This window comes from Nerophis ophidion, linkage group LG03 (assembly GCF_033978795.1).
Source record: "Nerophis ophidion isolate RoL-2023_Sa linkage group LG03, RoL_Noph_v1.0, whole genome shotgun sequence".
NCBI lineage: Eukaryota > Metazoa > Chordata > Actinopteri > Syngnathiformes > Syngnathidae > Nerophis > Nerophis ophidion.
The window spans coordinates 67999748-68022239 of NC_084613.1; the positions used below are offsets into that span (position 1 = coordinate 67999748).

A 22492-nucleotide genomic window follows, 5' to 3' on the forward strand; every position below is an offset into this window, starting at 1 on the left:
ATTCAGTTGAATGTGCTACAAAGACAACATATTTGATGTTCAAACTGATAAACATTTTTTTCTTTTTGCAATTATTCATTCACTTTAGAATTTGATGCCAGCAACAAATGACAAAGAAGTTGGGAAAGGTGGCAATAAATACTCATAAAGTTGAGGAATGCTCATCAAACACTTATTTGGAACATCCCACAGGTGTGCAGGGCTAATTGGGAACAGGTGGGTGCCATGATTGGGTATAAAAACAGCTTCTCAAAAAAAATGCTCAGGCTTTCACAAGAAAGGATGGGGGCGAGGTACACCTCTTTGTCCACAACTGCGTGAGCAAATAGTCAAACAGTTTAAGAACAACGTTTCTTAAAGTGCAATTGCAAGAAATTTAGGGATTTCAACATCTACGGTCCATATTCAGATCAGATCAGAGATACTTTATTAATCCCTGAGAGGAAATTTAAATTTTCAGCAATTCGGTGGTAGAGGGGTTAGTGCGTCTGCCTCACAATACGAAGGTCCTGCAGTCTTAGGTTCAATCCCAGGCTCGGGATCTTTCTGTGTGGAATTTGCATGTTCTCCCCGTGAATGCGTGGGTTCCCTATGCACCTGGGGATAGGTTGACTGGCAACACTAAATTGGCCCTAGTGTGTGAATGTGAGTGTGAATGTTGTCTGTCTATCTGTGCTGGCCCTGCGATGAGGTGGCGACTTGTCCGGGGTGTATACCGCCTTCTGCCCAATTTCAGCTGAGATAGGCGCCATCGCCCCCCTCGGCCCCAAAAGGGAATAAGCGGTAGCAAATTGGATGGATGGAGTTGGTAAATTATACGCCACCCCTCTTAACCGCGCCCCCACCTCCCGAAATCGGAGGTCTCAAGGTTGGCAAGTATGATGAAAAGTGCTATAAAAAAATAAAGTTGCCTTGCCTAGGATGGAAAGAAAAGAACACGCCTTCTTTTTTTTTTGTCGTCCCCTTTTCACACCTTGGCCTCCACACACACACACACGAACACACACACACACACACACACGCGTACATCCAAAATGACTCCACCTTGCCTTCACTTGCTGCTCTTGTTCCACACTTGGGCCGTGGGTTCGAGTTTCGAGCTGACCCTGTTGCACACCAACGACAACCACGCGCGGATCGAGGAGACCAGCGTGGACTCCGGGAGGTGCCCGGCCGAGGGTCGCTGCTTCGCGGGCGTGTCGCGCCGCTTCACCAAGGTGTCGGAGATCCGCCGGAAGGAGAAGAACGTCCTGTTGCTGGACGCCGGAGACCAGTTCCAAGGCACCGTGTGGTTCAACTTCTACAAGGGAGCGGAAGCGGCTTACTTCATGAACAAACTTAAATATGACGCCATGGTAAACGTTGGGAGCAATTATTTAAAATACTAAAAAAAAGAAAGAAAAAAAAGGGGGAAATCTCCACTTATCGCTTTGTGTCACAGGCGTTTGGCAACCACGAGTTTGACAACGGAGTGGAGGGTCTGATTCAACCTTTCCTGCGGAATGTTAATTGCTCCGTGGTGAGCGCCAACCTGAAACCGGACGAGACTTTGGCTCCAAAGCTGAGTGGTTACTACCAGCCTCACGCCGTGTTCACTGTGGGCTCCGAGAGGGTGGCTGTGGTGGGCTACACCACCTCAGAGACCCCCTTCTTGTCACAGCCAGGTAAGAAGATGAAAAACACACACAAACAGGCTCCACGGCATGTGACAATTCCTTGGAGCAGGGGTAGGGAACCTATGGCTCTCGAGCCAGATGTGGCTCTTTTGATGACTGCACCTGGCTCTCAGATAAATCTTAGCTGATGTTGCTTAACACCATAAGTAATAACTGAGCTTGAACTGAACTCTCGCGGCTGTGTTGGCGCCACTATGGATTGAACTTTCACAGTATCATGTTAGACCCGCTCGACATCCATTGCTTTCGGTCCCCTAGAGGGGCGGGGGTTGCCCACATCTGAGGTCCTCTCCAAGGTTTCTCATAGTCAGCATTGTCACTGGCGTCCCACTGGATGTGAATTCTCCCTGCCCACTGGGTGTGAGTTTTCCTTGCCCTTTTGTGGGTTCTTCCGAGGATGTTGTAGTCGTAATGATTAGTGCAGTCCTTTGAGACATTTGTGATTTGGGGCTATATAAATAAACATTGATTAATTGATTGATAATAAATAATTCCGCTGGTAATCACAGTGTTAAAAATAATGTTCAAAATATAAAACATTCTCATGCATTTGAATCCATCCATCCGTTTCTATCGCACCTGTTCAAGAAGTCGCATTAATGGTCAAACGTATTTTATTTATTATTGGTTAGCTTCAGAATAACAATGTTATTAAAAGAATAAGAGATGCACACATTTTTTTGTAATCAGGGAAAGTCCAAATAAAAGAGGAGGTGTAGCATTCTCTTGTTAGAGCATGGGTGTTAAACTCTGGCCCGCGGGCCAAATTTGGCCCTTGAGGCAATAGGAAATTAACATTACAGCTGGCCCGCCGTTATGGGGCGCCGCTAGGGATTTTGGGCCCCATGAAAATAATCTTTACAGAGCCCCCAACACATAATGTCATATAATTTCATCATCATTAGGGGCCTCTCTGGGCCCCCCTCCATCATGGGCCCCTAGAATCCGTCTCCTTTACCCACCCTTTTCGGCGCCCCTGGCTGTAACACCGCAATTTCTCACACTTGCCAATCCTCCCGAAGTTCATTGCCGCTCCCAAAAATCTCCCGGGGCAAGCAAGCATTCTCCCGATTTTCACCCAGACAACAACATTGAGGGCGTGCCTTAAAGGCCCTGCCTTTAGCATTCTCTACAACCTGTCGTCACGTCCACATTTCCTCCATACAAACAGCGTGCAGGCCCACTAGCGTAATATATGCGGCTATTACACACACATAAGTGAATGCAAGGCATACTTAGTCAACAGCCATACAGGTCACACTAAGGGTGGCCATATAAACAACTTTAACACTGTTACAAATATGCGCCACACTGTGAACTCACACCAAACAAAAATGACAAACACATTTTGGGAGAACATCTGCACTGTAACATAACATAAACACAACAAAACAAATACCCTGAACCCCTTGCAGCACTAACTCTTTCGGGACGCTACAATATATCTTGATATTTACCTCTGAAGGCTGCAAATAGAAAAGAGGCATCACATTTGTATTTAAATTTTATTTGATATGCCATTGATATTTTTTAATTATCATTATTATTATTATTTGAAACTCGATTTTACATGTCACTATAAAGTTACTGTATATAAGCCTTGCTTGTTCAATGTTCAATGCAAAACTTGTTTGGGTCACTCTTAAAAGGTTAATTTGTTCAACCTTGGCCCGCGGCTTTGTTCAGTTTTAAATTTTGGCCCACTCTGTATTTGAGTTTGCCACCCCTGTGTTAGAGCGTGGGACGACACTGTACAACAGTGGTGTCAAACTCAAATACAGAGTGGGCCAAAACTGAACAAAGCAGTGGGCCAAGGTTGAAAAAATTAACCTTTAAATAGTGACCCAAACAAGTTTTGCATTGAACATTGAACGAGCAAGGCTTATATAACTTTATAGTGACATGCAACATCGAGTTTCAAATAATAATAATAATAATAAAAAAAATATCAATGGCATATCAAATAACATTTAAATACAAATTTAATGCCTCTTTTCTATTTGCAGCCTTCAGAGGTAAATATCAAAATATATTGTAGCGCCCTGGGTATTTGTTCTGTTGTGTTTATGTTATGTTACAGTGCAGATGTTCTCCCGAAATGTGTTTGTCATTCTTTTTTTATTTGCAGCCTTCTCAGGTAAATATCAAAATAAACTTTTTTCACAGGCTAAAAATAAATTTGAAAATAAAATAATAATGAATGAATCAAGCATTCAAGTCTTGAATTAGCAAGAGAAATAAAACATTGCTCAGTTTGCTTAGCTGATTTTCTTTAACACTGAATATGGAAAAAGCAACGCTTATATAACTTAATAATCTTAATAGTGGTGGTAGCGGAGGGTGTATATTGTAGCGTCCCAGAAGAGTTAGTGCTGCCAGGGGTTCTGGGTATTTTGTTTATGTTGTGTTACTGTGCGCATGTTCTCCTGAAATGTGTTCGTCATTCTTGTGTGGTGTGGGTCCACAGTGTGGCGCATATTTGTAACAGTGTTAAAGTTGTTTATACGGCCACCCTTAGTGTGACCTGTATGGCTGTTGACCAAGTATGCTTTGCATTCACTTACGTGTGTGTAATAGCCGCATATATTATGCGAGCAGGCCTGCACGCTGTTTGTATGGAGGAAATGCGGATGTGATGACAGGTTGTAGAGAATGTTAAAGGCAGGGCCTTTAAGGCACGCCCTCAATATTGTTGGCCGGGTGAAAATCGGGAGAATGCTTGCTTGCCCCGGGAGATTTTTGGGAGGGGCACTGAACTTCGGGAAGATTGGCAAGTGTGAGAAATGGCGGTGTTACAGCCAGTGGCGCCGAAAAGGGGGGGTAAAGGAGACGGATTCTAGGGGCCCATGATGGAGGGGGGCCCAGAGAGGCCCCTAATGATGGTGAAATTATATGAAATTATGTGTTGGGGGCTCTGTAAAGATTATTTTCATGGGGCCCAAAATCCCTAGCGGCGCCCCTGGTTACAGCGCCACCGCTGCTGTGTAATAACGGCGGGCCAGCAGTAATGTTAATTTGATATTGCCTCAAGGGCCTAATTAAATTACACGGCGGGTCAAATTTGGCCCGCGGGCCAAAGTTTGACACCCACGCTGTACAAGGTTTCTCCACATTGAGCTAAATTAAATCCAGTCTCTGTTTAATTCCTTGCTTCTAGTCTGTTTAATAGATGTGATCAGTGTTTGAACCTGACAGTTGTATTCAGTGTTAAAAATATTATATGGCTCTCACGGAAATATATTTTAAAATATTTGGCTTTCATGGCTCTCTCAGCCAAAAAGGTTCCTGACCCCTGCTTTGGAGGAAGCGGTTTGTTAATAGCATGAGGTTGTTGTCCTTTTGTGGACACTTCTTGCAGTTGCACTCTTAACACGCTTCCACATTAAGACCGAAAGAGGAACAACAATATTCTCTTTAAGTGTCAAGAAAAGTCCCTTGAAATGGAACAGAAACACATAAAAGATCAGAGGCTCGCAACCTTTTTTTCACGGAATGCTTTGCTCTCCAACTACCGCATAATGACCAGTACTGTAGTAGGCCTAGATATTCATTAAAAACCTGCTCAGTGGCCTTGTGGTTAGAGCATGGGTGTCAAACTCCGGCCCGTGTAAATTCATTTGGCCCTTGAGGCCATATCAAATTAACATTAGTGCTGGCCCGCCGGTATTATACAGCCGCATTTACCACTAATACTCATACTTGCCAACCCTCCCGATTTTCCCGGTAGACTCCCGAAGTTCAGTGCCCCTCTCGAGAATCTCCCGGGGTAACCATTCTCCAGAATTTCTACCGATTTCCACTCGGTCAACAAAATTGGGGACGTGCCTTAGAGGCACTGCCTTAAAGCGTTCTCTACAACCTGTCGTCACATCCGCTTTTACTCTATACAAACATGAGTGAATGCGTGCATACTTGGTCAACAACCATACAGGTCACACTAAAGGTGGCCTTATAAAGAACTTTAACACTATTACAAATATGCGCCACACTGTGGACCCACACCACACAAGAATGACAAACACATTTCGGGAGAACATGCGCACGGTAACACAACATAAACAAAATACCCAGAATCCCTGGCAGCACTAACTCTTCCAGGACGCTACAATACACACCCTCCGCTACCACCACTATTAAGATTATTAAGTTATATAAGCGTTGCTTTTTCCATATTCAGTGTTAAAGCAAATCAAGCAATAATTAACGTTTTATTTGTGCACTTTCTCTTGCTACTTCAAAACTTGAATGCCTGATTCATTCATTATTGTTATTTTATTTTCAAATGTATTTTTAGCCTGTGAAAAAAGTTTATTATGATATTTACCCCAGAAGGCTGCAAATAAAAAAAGAAGCATTAAATTTTTATTTAAATTGTATTTGATATGGCATTGATATTTTTTAATTATTATTATTAATATTATTATTATTATTTGAAACTCGATTTTGCATGTCACTATAAAGTTATATAAGCCTTGCTTGTTCAATATTCAACGCAAAACTTTTTTGGGTCCCTATTAAAAGGTTAATTTGTTCAACCTTGGCCCGCCGCTTTGTTCAGTTTTAAATTTTGGCCCACTCTATATATGAGTTTGACACTCCTGGGCTAGAGTGTTCACCCTTAGAGGTCGTGAGTTCAAACCCCGGCTGAGTCATCAGAATCAGAATCAGACATACTTTATTAAACCCCGAGGGGAAATTAATATTTTCAGCATAATCCCATTCAAGATCAGCCAAACATTACAGCAGGGGTCACCAACCTTTTTGAAACCAAGAGCTACTTCTTGGGTACTGATTAATGCAAAGGGCTTCCAGTTTGATACACACTTAAATAAATTGCCAGAAATAGCCAATTTGCTCAATTTACCTTTAATAAATAAACCTACATATATATATATGTATTAAAAAAAAAGGTTATTTCTGTCTGTCATTCCGTCGTACATTTTTTTTCCTTTTACGAAAGGTTTTTTGTAGAGAATAAATGATGAAAAAAACCACTTAATTGAACGGTTTAAAAGAGGATAAAACACGAAAAAAATGAAAATTAAATTTTGAGACATAGTTTATCTTCAATTTCGACTCCTTAAAATTCAAAATTCAACCGAAAAATATGAAGAGAAAAACTAGCTAATTCGAATCTTTTTTTAAAAATTTAAAAAAATAATTTATCGTACATCATTAGTAATTTTTCCTGATTAAGATTAATTTTAGAATTTTGATGAGATATTTTAAATAGGTTAAAATCCGATCTGCACTATGTTAGAATATATAACAAATTTAACCAAGCTATATTTCTAACAAAGACAAATCATTATTTCTTCTACATTTTCCAGAACAAAAATTTTAAAAGAAATTCAAAAGACTTTGAAATAAGATTTACTTTTGATTCTAAAGATTTTCTTGATTTGCCAGAATATTTTTATTTTATTTTCATCATAATAAGTTTGAAGAAATATTTAACAAATATTCTTCGTCGAAAAAACAGAAGCTAAAATGAAGAACTAAATTAAAATGTATTTATTATTCTTTACAATAAAAAAAATAAATTTACTTGAACATTGATTTAAATTGTCAGGAAAGAAGAGGAAGGAATTTGAAAGGTAAAAAGGTGTATCCATCCATCCATTTCCTACCGCTTATTCCCTTTCGGGGTCGCGGGGGGCGCTGGCGCCGATCTCAGCTACAATCGGGCGGAAGGCGGGGTACACCCTGGACATATGTGTTTATAAATCCTAAAATCATTTTTAAGGTTGTATTTTTTTCTCTAAAATTGTCTTTCCGAAAGTTATAAGAAGCAAAGTAAAAAAATAAATTAAATTATTTAAACAAGTGAAGACCAAGTATTTAAAATATTTTCTTGGATTTTCAAATTCTATTTGAGTTTTGTCTCTCTTAGAATTAAAAATGTCGAGCAAAGCAAGACCAGCTTGCTAGTAAATAAATACAATTTCATAAATAGAGGCAACTCACTGGTAAGTACTGCTATTTGAGCTATTTTTAGAACAGGCCAGCGGGCCACTCATTTGGTCCTTACGGGCTACCTGGTGCCCGCTGGCACCGTGTTGGTGACCCCTGCTCCACAGCATGTGACAATGCCTTGGAGGGAGCAGTTTGTTTATAGCATGAGGTCGTTGTCCTTTTATGGACACTTCTTGCCGTTGCACTCTTAACACGCTTCCACGTTAAGAAAGAAAGAGGAACAAAAATATTCTCTTTAAAGGCCTACTGAAATGAGATTTTCTTTTTTAAACGGGGATAGCAAGTCCATTCTATGAGTCATACTTGATCATTTTGCGATATTGCCATATTTTTGCTGAAAGGATTTAGTAGAGAACATTGACGATAAAGTTCGCAACTTTTGGTCGCTAATAAAAAAGCCTTGGCTGTACCGGAGCTAGCAGACGATCTGCGGGTGACGTCACGGGTTGTAGGGCTCCTCACATCCTCACATTGTTTATAATCATAGCCTCCATCAGCAAGAGCTATTTGGACCTAAAAAGCGACAATTTCCCCATTAATTTGAGCAGGGATGAAAGATTTGTGGATGAGGAAAGTTAGAGTGAAGCACTTAAAAAAAAAAAAAGACAACGGCTCCAGGCGGCACCAGTGTGAGCATTTCAGATGTAATTAGACACATTTACTAGCATAATTCTGGAAGATCCCTTATCTGCTTATTGTTTTAACAGTGTTTTAGTGAGATTGTAAAGTCATACCTGAAAGTCGGATGGCTGTGGTGAACGCCAGTGTCTCTCAGAGAAGCCAATGGAGGAGCCAAGATCACAGCAGCCTTTTTGAGCTGCAGGATGAGGTCGCATAATCCACTGAAGTCCCCGGTAAGAGCCGACCTAATATCACAATTTTCCCATCGAAAAACTTGCTTGTTGACGTAGAGAAACATGTTCGCTTGACCGCTCAGTGTTAAAGCTTCACAACAAACAAAGAAACACCAGCTGTGTTTCGGTTGCTAAAGGCAGCTGCAGTACACCGCTTTCCACCAACAGCATTATTCTTTATAGTCTCAATTATTAATTGAACAAATTGCAAACGATTCAGCAACATATAGGCCTACTACTTTTAGCCGTAAGTGGTGCTGGGCTAATATGTCCTCTACAGCCCGAGACGTCACAAACACGCGTCTTCAAAACCTGCTTAGTGGCCTTGTGGTTAGAGTTTTCACCCTAAGAGGTCATGAGTTCAAACCCCGGCTGAGTCATACTAACGACTATAAAAATGGGACACATTACATCCCTACTTGGCAGCCAGCATCAAGGGTTGGAATTGGGGGTTGAATCACCGATGTGATTCCCACCGCTGCTGCTCACTGCTCCCCTCACCTCCCAGGGGGTGAACAAGGGGATGGGTCGAATGCAGAGGTTAATTTCACCACACCTAGTGTGTGTGTGTGTGTGTGTGTGACAATCATTGGTACTTTAACTTTTAAAACAAGGCAGAGGTTTTATTTAACATCCATCCATTTTTTAGCGATTGTCCATCCCGGAATCGCGGGTGGTTCTGGAGCCTATCCCAGCTGCATATGGGCCAACACAGATAGACAGACCACAGTCACACTCACATTCACACACTAGGGCCAGTTTAGTGTTGCCAATCAACCTATCCTCAGGTGCATGTCTTTGGAGGTGGGAGGAAGCCGGAGTACTCGGAGGGAACCCACATACAGACTCCATACACCTTTTTCACAAAGTATCACCTCAGAAAATACATGGCTTTCCAACTACTACTGTAATTACCAGAAGCGTAGTAGGCCTAAAAACAAGGCAGGGGTTTTATTTAACAAATATATGTAATATTTTTAGCCACTGTAACATTACACACAGTTTGAACAGTAACACTGCTATGAAGACTTTAAAAGCCTACTGAAATGAGATTTTCTTATCTAAACGGGAATAGCAGGTCCATTCTATGTGTCATACTTGATCCTTTCGCGATATTGCCATATTTTTACTGGAAGGATTTAGTAGCGAACATCCACGATAAAGTTCGCCGCTTTTGGTACTTCCTGAAAAAGCCTCGCCTTTACCGGAAGTCGCAGACGATGACGTCACATGTTGATGGCTCCTCACATATTCACATTGATTTTAATGGGAGTCTCCAACAAAAACAGTTATTCGGACCGAGAAAACGACAGTTTCCCCATTAATTTGAGCGAGGATGAAAGATTTGTGTTCGAGAATACTAGGGGAAAAAAAAAAAACGAGTAAAAAAAAAAACGCGATAGCATTGGGACGTATTTCGATGTTTTTAAACACATTTACTAGGATATTTCTGGGAAATCCCTTATCTTTCTATTGTGTTGCTAGTGTTTTAGTGAGTTTAATATTACCTGATAGTCAGAAGGGTGTATCCACGGCCGGGTGTTGATGCGCAGTGTCTCAGGAGAGTCGACGGTAGCTCAGCTTTTATCCGGTAAGAACTGACTTTTTAACCACAATTTTCTCATCAAAACCTGCTGGTGGACATTTGGTCTGGATTAATGTTCATAGTGATCCATAGTAAATTTTCACCGCCGGGAATTTTAAACAAGTAATCACCGTGTTTGTGTGGCTAAAGGCTAAAGCTTCCCAACTCCATCTTTCTACTGTGACTTCTCCAATATTAATTGAACAAATTGCAAAAGATTCAGCAACACAGATGTCCAAAATACTGTGTAATTATGCCGTTAAAGCAGACGACTTTTAGCTGTGTGTGTGTGCGTAGTGCTCACACTTCCTAAAACCCTGTGAAGTCACGCGTACACGTCATCATTACACGACGTTTTGAAGACGAAAGTCCTGGGAAATGTAAAATTGTAATTTATTAAACTAATAAAGCCTTATTGGCATGTGTTGCAATGTTAATATTTCATCATTGATGTATAAACTATCAGACTGCATGGTGGGTAGTAGTGGGTTTCAGTAGGCCTTTAAATCATGTCATTACAATATTTTATTAGGAGTCAATGCGTGTGCCTCACAGTACAAAGATCCCGTGTAACATTACACACAGAACAGTAATACTGCTATAAAGACTTAAATCACGTCATTACAATATTTTACTAGGAGTCAATGCGTGTGCCTCACAGTACAAAGATCCCGTGTAACATTACACACAGAACAGTAATACTGCTATAAAGACTTAAATCACGTCATTACAATATTTTACTAGGAGTCAGTGCGTGTGCCTCACAGTACAAAGGTCCTGGATTCGATCCTGTGCTCGTGATCTTTCTGTGTACAGTACAAAGGTCCTGTGTTCGATCCTGGGCTCGTGATCTTTCTGTGTGGAGTTTGCATCTTCTCCCCATGACTGCGTAGTAGGGTTGTACGGTACACCGGTACTGGTATAGTATTGTGGTAATAATTAATCAGAAATGATACCATACTCTGTTTGAAAAGTATCGGTTCCCCTGGCATGACGCCACGTCGTCACATCATGACATTGCTGGTTTACGAGCAGACAAGCATGTTTGGCAGCGCACAATCACGGAGTACTTGTAAACAGACACAGTGTGTAGACAGAAAAGGGAAAACGGACACATCTACACCGAACATCCACTGTAATGATACCAAGTACAATATCGTATCTAGTCGATACTGCTGTGATTACATCAACAATTTTTATCGTCGCAATTTTTTTTACCTTTTTAAAAAAATTCACATTATATTTATGAAGTCAGGAAATGTGTCTCTGGACACATTAGGACTTTGAATATTGACCTAGGTATGACCCTGTAACTACTTGGTATCGGATCGATACCTAAATTTGTGGTATCATCCAATAATAATAACAATAACAATAAGCAGATATTAACAGTAAATGAACAAGGGGATTAATAATAAACTTTTCCAGCTTGTCCCTCATTATGTTGACTAAATAGAATGAGAAATTACACTGTGTTACTGCATACATCAGCAGACAAATTAGGAGCCATTGTTTGCTTACTAACTAATAAAAGACAAGTTGTCTAATATTTAAGGCCAAAATTGTTCTTCGATTGCAATAATGAACATATGTTTAATGTACTGCAAGATTTTTTTGTTAAAATAAAGCCAATAATCCAATTTTTTGTGGTCCCTTTTTAAGAAAAACAACTCATAGCCATAGCACACATCCCTCTTAGATGTGTGTAAAAGAAAATATTGTTATTTCGATATAATTGATTTCATGTTAAAATGACCAAACGCCGCTTATTTGTTGTGTTCCTTTTTCTCCCCCGGCCCCCCTCCATGGGCTACTAACCCCCCACCCTTCCTCCTTCCAAGACGTGCTTGCATGTATAAGAACATCCATGATTTGTTACTTGTTTACTATGATGAGTCACGATTGGCGAGGGACATGCCATTTAGGAAGGAAATCACAAAGTGCCTGCCTGCAAATGTATTTTTTTTTTCTAAGTTTGATAAAAAATGTATTTGCAAAGCTATCTTATTTATTTTACACAGAAATAATATTTTTTTAAATTTTATTTCTTATGTAATTCCGTACTACTTAGTTTATTTTCTGTGCGGTTAATACCAATCTTGACTAAACAGGCCGCCGACTGTTTACGGTACAGTTGTCATTCACTTTAATTTCACTGAATATCGCTTAAAAATGAATACCTTTTATATGTATACTTTCACCGAAAAATATATCGAGATATATAACGAATATCGAGTTTAAGTAGAAGTATATCAAGATATACTTTTTCGTCCATACCGCCCAGCTCTACTCGTTATCTATTAAATTAGTAATCTCTTCTATTATTTCCATTAATGCCATCGACAACTTTGTCGTGTTTTGGAAGAGCCAATGTCTCTTTGTGCCAGACAAGCTCCATTTAAACAGAGCTGGAACTGTCTGCTGTCTACTGTCCGCCATGCAGCACGCCAGTCACTCCACACCTGCACCAGCTCAACTGTCCATCACCGATTAACGTCCCCCAGGTCCAAGATCCCACACACACAGTTTCACCTCCCACCACCATACACACGTCTCGGGACTTGGACCTATACTTAATAACAACACTTCACACATTCCTGTCATCACGTCAGAGCACACCAGACACCTCGATATACATTCTCTTAACTCAGCAGTCAGCAACCCGTGGCTCCCTGGAACATTTTTAAAAAAGGATTGAAAATGGAAAAAGATGGGGGGGAAATGTATTTTTTTGTTTTAGTATGTTTTTTGTTTGAGTACAAACATGACACAAACCTTCACAATTGTTAGAAAGCCCACAGTTTAAAGGCCTACTGAAACCCACTACTACCGACCACGCAGTCTGATAGTTTATATATCAATGATGAAATATTAACATTGCAACACATGCCAATACCGCCTTTTTAGTTTACTAAATTGCAATTTTAAATTTCCAGCGAGTTTCTTGTTGAATACGTGGCAGAATGATGACGCGTACACGTGACGTTACGGACTGTAAGGAAATAGCGCCGCACCAAACACGGCTAAAAGTCGTCTCTGTTCAAGGCGTAATTACACAGTATTTTGGACATCTGTGTTGCTGAATCTTTTGCAATTTGTTCATTTAATAATGGAGACTATAAAGAACAATGCTGTTGGTGGAAAGCGGTGGATTGCAGCTGTCTTTAGCACTAAGACACAGCCGGTGTTTCTTTGTTTGTTGTGAAGCGGAGCGGTCAAGCAAACATGTTCTCTCGACGTCAACCAGCATGTTTTTGGATGGGGAAATTGTGATATATATATATATATATATATATATATATATCTTACCGGAGACATCAATGGATTGTTCGTCGTCCTGCAGCAGCTGTCATGTCAAAAGAGGCAGCTGTGAGCTTGGCTCCTTGGCTTCTCTCTGAGACACTGCATGTTCACCGCAGCCATCCGACCTCGAGATATGTCTTTACAATCTTTAAAATCTCACTAAAACACTATTAAAACAATAAGCAGATAAGGGATCTTCCTGTATTATCCTAGTAAATGTGTCTAAAACATCTGAATCGCTCACAATGCAATTGCATTCTTTTTTTATTTTTACTTTATTTATTTATTAATTTTTTTCTTGTCCTTCGCTATCAATATCCTCAGCCACGAATCGTTCATCCTCGCTCAATTAATGGGGAAATTGTTGTTTTCTCGATCCAAATAGCTTTTTTTGTTGGAGGCTCCCATTATAAACAATGGGAGGACGTGAGGAGCCCTCACACGAGTGACGTCATCGTCTGTGACTTTCGGTACAGGCAAGGCTTTTTTATTAGCGACCAAAAGTTGCGAACTTTATCGTGGATGTTCTCTACTAAATCCTTTCATCAAAAATATGGCAATATCTCGAAATGATCAAGTATGACACATAGAATGGACCTGCTATCCCCGTTAAAAGAAGAAAATCTAATTTGTGTAGGCCTTTAATATGTTTGTGTGTATTCTTCTCTGATGAGAGTATTTTGTGAAAATCGTTTTGTTCTACTAATTTCGACGGTTCTGGAACTCACCATAGTGGAGACTGTGATGCTACAGTTTGTTTACATGTAAAATCTTCCACTCCTTCTTTATCCCATTTTGTCCACCAAAAGTTTCATGCTGTGCGTGAATGCACAAAGGTGCGCTTTGTTGATGGTATTGACTTGTTGGAGAGCTAATCAGGCATATTTGGTTAGTGCATGACTGCAAGCTAATCAATGCTAATATACTATTTAGGCAAGCTATGTGTACATATTGCATCATTTTGCCTCGTTTGTAGGTATGTTTGGGCTCGTTTAATGTCCTTTACTTTTATCCTCTTTGTATATAATTTAGCTTTGCATGTCTCATGACATTATCTGTAAGTAATATTGGCTGCATTTCAGATAGTTGTTTGAGTGCCATGTTGTTCCAGACCACAGCAAACGTTACCCAGCTTGCAAAAATTGTATTGAATCTATTAAAAGAAAACAGCCTGCCGTTTCCTTTAACTTGGACACACACATCTATACCTTTGGCCATTAAAAGCCCTTAATTTCCAGGAGTTATCTTACCTTCTGAGTAGCCTCTGATTTGCTAATGGTTTCCAATGGTGTAAAAATGTGTAGACCAAATATAAAATTTCAACATTTCTGTCAACAAAAATTTGCGTCGGCCTGCGACACAGTAATTTTGATAGTAGGCTATTATAGCTAACATAGACACTTACGTCATGTGTTACTACCTTCATAATAAGACTTGTGTACGACTTTTTATCTTTTTGCCCGCAAATTATCTATGGATGATATTTGATTAGTATTAGAACTGGCCCGCGGGCCACAGCCGCCTGCTGGTGTTTTACATGCACCAATACTCCATGAGTGTTGTCGTTAGGAACTTTTAAAATGGGGTCCCAGGCACCTCAAGTCTTGAAAATGAGGTCCCACGGTAAAGTTTTGGGGTCCCACTTTTTTATAACCGTTTTTAAAACAAATGATATATGCATGCATTATCCTGTTATATCTCACATTCTATATTGTGTTGTGGAAAAAGGCTGTCATTAACATTACTTAATTAATTTAAAAAAATAAAAATACAAAAGCAAACAAATTTGTATGCATGCGTAAATTTATTCAGTTACAAACATTCATTCACTTTCATCTTTTCTTCATGGATCTAAACTTTACGGCTGCCGGTATGTGTTTCTTCTATTTTTGGCCAAAGCGAGACAAAGAAAACAATCTAAAGTTGTCTTTATTTTTTTTAGTTTTAATGCCATGATTTTAGTAGTCTGGCCCGCGTGTGCACAGATTTTTTTCCGTGTGGCCCCTAAGCTAAAATGAGTTTGACACCCCTGTCCTATATCCAAGTCTTCCTTTTCAATGGCGCCTTTGGATTGTAGTAGTGTTAATATTTAATGTAGATGTTTGTTTTCTGTCACACTCCATTATCGTTGTTGTTGTTGTCAAAGTGCTGTAAGCTTTAGTATTTGTCCAGATCTTTGATGTCTTTGAAAACAAGTATGTTTGCTTCTGGAAATTATTTCAATTGAATGTAAATGTTGCCTGTATCTTCAAGTCACATGCTTTCTTGGCACATTTCAGAGTTGCCTTTTATTGTGGCCAGCTTAAGGCAGTGATTTTAAACCACTGTACCGCGGAGTAGTGTGCCGTGAGATACAGTCTGGTGTGCTGTGGGAAATGATCTAATTTCACCTATTTGGGTTAAAAATAGTTTTTGCAAACCAGTAATCATAGTCTGCAAATTATGTGTTGTTGTTGACTGTCAGTGCTGTCTAGAGCTCGGCTGAGTAACCGTGTAATACTCTTCTATATCAGTGGGTGGCAACCAGTAGCTAATTGCTTTGTAGATGTCGGAAACAGCGGGAGGCAGCGTACAGGTAAAAAGGTGTCTAATGCTTAAACCAAAAATAAACAAAAGGTGAGTGCCCCTAAGAAAAGGCATTGAAACTTAGGGAAGGCTATGCAGAACGAAATTAAAACTGAACTGGCTACAAAGTAAACAAAAACAGAATGCTGGACGACAGTAAAGACTTACTGTGGAGCAAAGACGGCGTCCACAATGTACATCCGAACATGACATGACAATCAACAATGTCCCCACAAAGAAGGATAAAAACAACCGAAATATCCTTAATTGCTAAAACAAAGTAGATGTGGGAAATATCGCTCAAAGGAAGACATAAAACTGTTAAAGGAAAATACCAAGAAAAGAGAAAAAGCCACCAAAAAAAGAGCACAAGACAAGAAATAAAACACTACACACAATAAAAACACTCAAAATAAGTCACAGCGTGCTGTGACAGGTCGTGACAGCACACCTACTTTGAGACAAGAGCTATAGTTGATGCATGCTTGGTTATGGTTTTAAAGTTAAAGTTAAAGTACCAATGATTGTCACACACACATACTAGATGTGGCAAAATTATTCTCTGCATTTCACCCATCACCCTTGATCACCCCCTGGGAGGTGAGGGGAGCAGTGGGCAGCAGCAGTGCCGCGCCCGGGAATAATTTTATGGTGATTTTTTCAACGCAAAATGTGCCTTGGCTCAGAAAAGGTTGAAAAACACTGGCTTAAGGCACAACCGTGCAAAACCCATGCTGTTTAATCAGCCCCTTGATGTGGCACACCTGTGCGGTGGGATGGATTATCTTGGCAAATAAATGCTCACTAACACAGATTTGTGAACAGCATTTGAGAGGAATGGGTATTTTTGTGTATATAGTAAAAGGTTTAGATCTTTCAGTTCAACTCTTGAAAAATACAGGCAAAAACAAAAGTGTTGCGGTTATATTTTTTTTCAGTATATTTTACGCTGACAAAACCCACAAAAATACACTACTGTGTATGTATATATATAATGTATATATATAATATATATATATACATATATATGTATGTATGTTTATATATATATATACACACATATATATGTATGTATATATATGTGTATACATACATATATATGTGGATATATATATGTATGTATGTGTATATATATGTATACACATATATATGTATGTATATATATGTGTATACATACATATATATGTGGATATATATATGTATGTATGTGTATATATATGTATACACATATATATGTATGTATGTATGTATATATATATATATATATATATATATATATATATAATATACCGAAATGGATGATACAGCAGAGGATTGGGAGAATGTCATGTGGTCAGATGAAACCAAAATAGAACTTTTTGGTATAAACTCAACTCGTCGTGTTTGGAGGAAGAAGAATACTGAGTTGCATCCCAAGAACACCATACCTACTGTGAAGCATGGGGGTGGAAACATCATGCTTTGGGGCTCTTTTTCTGCTAAGGGGACAGGACGATTGATCCATGTTAAGGAAAGAATGACTGGGGCCATGTATCGTGAGATTTTAAGCCAAAACCTCCTTCCATCAGTGAGAGCTTTGAATGGTTGACCAAATACTTAATTTCCACCAAAATTTACAAATTCTTTAAAATTCCTACAATGTGAATTCCTGGATTTTTTTTCACATTCTGTCTCTCACAGTTGAAGTGTACCTATGATGAAAATTACAGACCTCTGTCATCATTTTAAGTGGGAGAACTTGCACAATCGGTGGCTGACTAAATACTTTTTTACCCCACTGTATACATCCCAATATATATATATATATATATATATATATATATATATATATATATATATATATATATATAATTTTTCTTTTTTGCCTTTTGGTCCGGGACCCTTTGGGACTTTGTGACAAGGGGTGGCACTTTCGTGACTTCTGCAGTGCTTTTTTGTGGACTTCTGGATCTGCCTCCCGGAGAGTCTTTTGGCCATGGGGATCAGCTACTGGGTCTTTGCCACATCAGAGTCCGTTTGGAGAGACTGGAGGAGATGCGGATGAAGAGACAGGGCTGCGGAGCTGGCACTGAGCGCCGGGACGAACAAGCTTCACAGGGTCTTGGCTGAATGAGCAGGTATCGGACACCTCAGTCTCGTTGGACGCATCCTCGCTCATCCATGCGGACTGGACACTGGCCGAGAGTTGGTTGGCGGCCGAGAGTGGAGTCGGCTCTCTTGGTTGCTTTGTTGGGTCTGTCTCTGGCTATGCTCCCCCCATCCCAGCAGACGATGGCGTGGAACACCGCAGAGGACATCACAGTATATATGTTTCTTTTACTTTTTATTCATAGCTGTATGTAGAAGTGGCTGGTTGCATCATCTCTGCTCATTTAATGTATTTAATGTCCTTTGTTTTTCTTTTGATGTTTGATGTTCCCTCTTACACACATCTAAGGGGGATGTGTGCTATGGCTATGAGTTGTTGTTTTTTTCCTTGGCCTCAAACTGGACCCCCTCTCCAGGGGCCCAGTCTTAAACTGATTTTTTTTATTTATTTTATTTTATTCTTATTTTAATTTTTTTCTCCCATTCCCCCACTTGTATCTCACCTTATTTGTAAGGGGCGCCGGAATTTGGCAGACCCGTCAGCGATCCTGTTCTGTCTCCCTGTAATGTTTGTCTGATCTTGAATGGGATTGTGCTGAACATTTTCATTCCCATCTCCTCTTTGGTGTTATTTTCTAGCAACTGTTGGCGCGATGCTGCAATCTCCTTTTGCAGAACGTTCAGCTCCTCTCTCACTGCTGTTGTTCCTTCTTGTTCTACTCTCACCTTTTGTACCCACGCTGTGGTGTCTGCTCTAAGAATCTTCATTTCCTCACTGAACTTCTGCATATCATATCCTGTCTTTCTCATGTCGTTATACTGTTCATTTAGCAGTTCCATCTTTGATTGTAGAGCCCAACTATCTGATCTTAAATGCATGTCTACAATGGATATTTTTGTTTCTACTATTGTTCCCACTATCCTTCTCATATTCTCCATTAGATCATCGGTTTCTTGAAATCCGATCTGTGAGCCTGAAGGGTCCAGGGTGGGAGTTTTGTTTGTGTATATGCGTTTTCCCGAAGCAGCCGACATGGTTAGCTTTGAGGTCTTCAACTTGTTTAGTTCAACGCTGCGTCAGCCTGTTTTGGAGATCTTTTTGTGTGATCAAAAACGTTTAAAGTTTGTCAAATCTTTTGCGACTTGATCGTTGTCTCACTTCGGGTTGCTCGCAAACCGCTTTAAGTTAGTTTGCGCATTGGCTAGTTAACGCCTTCAATTAGCTTATTATAGGGAAAGGGTGCCTCTCGTTGGGTGGAGTTCAAATTGAATATGTTAGCAAGCGGTGATGTGGCTGTGATCACAATCAGTGGTCGGGAAAGCTCCAATTTAAGTCGAAACTCAGGGAAAGGGAGCAGAGCATTTTGTTTTGCATCCTCTCCCGGTACCAGAAAGTAACATTAATTTTGAGTGAATGACGCAGTAAGTTGAATGATGCCGACACGTTTGTGCCTGCATACTTTATGATATGATTGATACTTGTTTATATTGACAAATATGGTGTTTTATTATATTATGACACGCAGTCGCCATCAAAAGTTGACATACACTTGTAAAGAACATTATGTCATGGCTGTCTTGGGTTTTCTAATAATTTCCACAATTCTTATTTTGTGTGATAGAGTGATTGGAGCACAAACTTGTTGGTCACAAAAAACATTCATGAAGTTTGGTTCTTTTATGAATTCATGTCCCTTGGCAAGTTTCACTGCAATAAGGCACTTTTGGTAGCCATTCATAAGCTTCTGGTTGAATTTTTGACCACTCCTCTTGACAAAATTGGTGCAGTTTAGCTAAATGTGTTGGTTTTCAGCATTGTCCACATGTTTAAGTCAGGACTTTGGGAAGGCCATTCTAAAACATTAATTCTAGCCTGATTTAGCAATTCCTTTACCACTTTTGACGTGTGTTTGGGGTCATTGTCCTGTTAGAAAACCCAACTGCGCCCAAGACCCAACCTATGGGCTGATGATTTTAGGTTGTCCTGAAGGATTTGGAGGCAATACTCCTTTTTCATTGTCCCATTTAAAGCATCAGTTCCATTGGCAGCAAAACAGGCCCAGAACATAATACTACCGCCACCATGCTTGACGGTAGGTGTGGTGTTCCTGGGATTAAAGGCCTCACCTTTTCTCCTCCAAACATATTGCTGGGTATTGTGGACAAACAGCTCAATTTTTGTTTCATCTGACCACAGAAATTTCCTCCACAATGTCTTATCTTTGTCCATGTGATATCAGATGAAACAAAAATTGAGCTGTTTGGCCGCAATACCCATCAATATGTTTGGAGGAGAAAAAGGTGAGGCCTTTAATCCCAGGAACACCATTCCCACCGTCAAACATGGTGGTGGTAGTATTATGCTTTAGCTTGTGTGCTTAGCTGTTATGTAGCTGCTCAAAGTCTATAGTCTACCATGTTTACCTTTTTATAAAAGTATTTATTAAAATGAAATTAAAGACCAGCCTGGTGTGTGCTTATTGGAGGACATTTAGCTGTTTTGCACAAGTAAACACACTGCAGGACTGCGTGTCAAAATAATGACTTGTGTACTCACCCTTTGATGACTACCGGACATGCTGCTGCATATGAGGAATGTGCTAAACCACTTTAAGTGTAAAAATATGTTAAAAGCTCTTCATAGTATTATTTAAAAACAGACTGCACCCACCAATCCTTTCATCAAGCCTTCCCTCTTGTCTTGTGTGGCATGTTTTAGGACCACACTTAAAATTTGAAGATGAAATAGAGTCCCTCCAGGCTGAGGTTGACAAGCTCCAGACACTGGGCTATAATAAGATCATCGCCCTGGGTCACTCTGGCTTTGACGTGGATCAGAAAATCGCCAAGCATGTGAGAGGAGTCGATGTGGTCATCGGAGGACACACCAACACATTCCTGTACACAGGTATGTTCTCTTCGGTCATTGGTCAGTCCCTTGCTCGGTCCCTTTACATATTGTATTCAGAATAATTACAACTGTTTTGTTTTATACTGTTTTTTTGGTCATGGGTATTTTAAACTAAAATGTTTAGGAATGTTTTGGCAAAAAAAAAAAAAGTAGGCTTTGTTATAGCTTTGGTAGAATATTTGGGCAAAAATCATCATGGTTTGTTATAGCCGACTTGTTTTTGCCCAATAATCTTAAATATTCAAGCTCAAAGTCCCAATGACCACAAAATTTGTTTTATTTTAAATATTTAATTATTTGGGCAAAAGGTATCTTGGCAAGTTGCAAAAGCAGGCATATTGGGTTGCTACCTCCAATTGAATGGGTTTTGTGACTGATTTTAAAATACATGATGTACAATTTTGTTGAATACATTTTGGAAAATAATAATTTGAATAATTAAAGTCATTATAACTTTTACTTGAATATGTGTACTTTTCAAAATTAAGATTATTTGGGCAAAATGCTATTTCAATGCGCACCAAGATTATTTAAAATAATAAAAAAGTAACTATTCTGATTTAAAGTTTTGGTTGGTGGAAATCGGGATTTTAAAGCGGAACAGATTTAATTGAATCAAAATTCTTAACACACTGTAACAATAAATGATATTAATTGTATAACATTTATTTAAAATATTCAACTTTTATTGAATTTTTTTTTATTTATGTTATTTAGTGGGGCATTTCAATTAATTCATAAATAAATGTTGTCCTTTGAGTCTTGGATAAGGAAAAAGTTTAAAAGTAAGTAAAAGAAGAAAAAACAAAACCTGGACCTTCATTGGCCACCCTTCCAAAAAAATTGTCATTTGACTAATTCTGCTGGTAAACACACAAACATGGCGGTTAAAGCTTAACTATTTACTAAATTCTACTTTGTTATTGTCCTGCAGGCACCGCTCCATCGACTGAAATACCAGCAGGTCCATACCCATTCATGGTGAGATCTGACGACGGCAGAAACGTTCCAGTGGTCCAGGCATACGCCTTTGGAAAGTACCTGGGCTACCTTAAAGTCACCTTTGATAAGGCTGGGAATGTTATCAAAGCAGCCGGAAACCCAATCCTCTTGGACAGCAGCATTCCACAAGGTATGTAATAATGACCTTGGCTGGTTTAGTGTGACTACCAAAGAAAACCAATGACACATCACTGATTACATATGTCTGCTTGACCTAATTAACTAGTTTTTTGTTTGTTTTTTCAACCCAAAGACTCCGCCATCCTTGCCGACGTAAAGAACTGGAAGAAGGCTCTGGCTCAGTACTCGTCGCAATATGTCGGACAGACTTTGGTCTACCTCAATGGCTCGTTTGAGGAATGTCGCTTTCGGGAATGCAACCTTGGGAACTTGATTTGTGACGCAATGGTAATGAGTAGGAAGTGCTGTGAACTAGGAGCTTATCCAAACAAAACTGTTATCAGGAACTTTGGAGTCCAGCGTGTGCATGCTCAGCCCTAGGGTTGAGATCCAAATCTGATAGATCACACTA

The 22492-nt window shown here is 39.6% G+C and overlaps 1 protein-coding gene across 1 annotated transcript in view; it reads left to right on the forward strand.

The window, feature by feature from the left end:
- Window positions 1-22492, forward strand: part of nt5e (5'-nucleotidase, ecto (CD73)) — a 64185-nt gene that overhangs the window by 20452 nt on the left and 21241 nt on the right. Inside the window, exons 2-6 of the mRNA XM_061893791.1 lie at window positions 921-1355; window positions 1442-1664; window positions 20767-20955; window positions 21893-22090; window positions 22214-22368. Coding sequence (XP_061749775.1) covers window positions 921-1355; window positions 1442-1664; window positions 20767-20955; window positions 21893-22090; window positions 22214-22368 — 1200 coding nt within the window. The remainder of the gene's footprint in view (window positions 1-920; window positions 1356-1441; window positions 1665-20766; window positions 20956-21892; window positions 22091-22213; window positions 22369-22492) is intronic.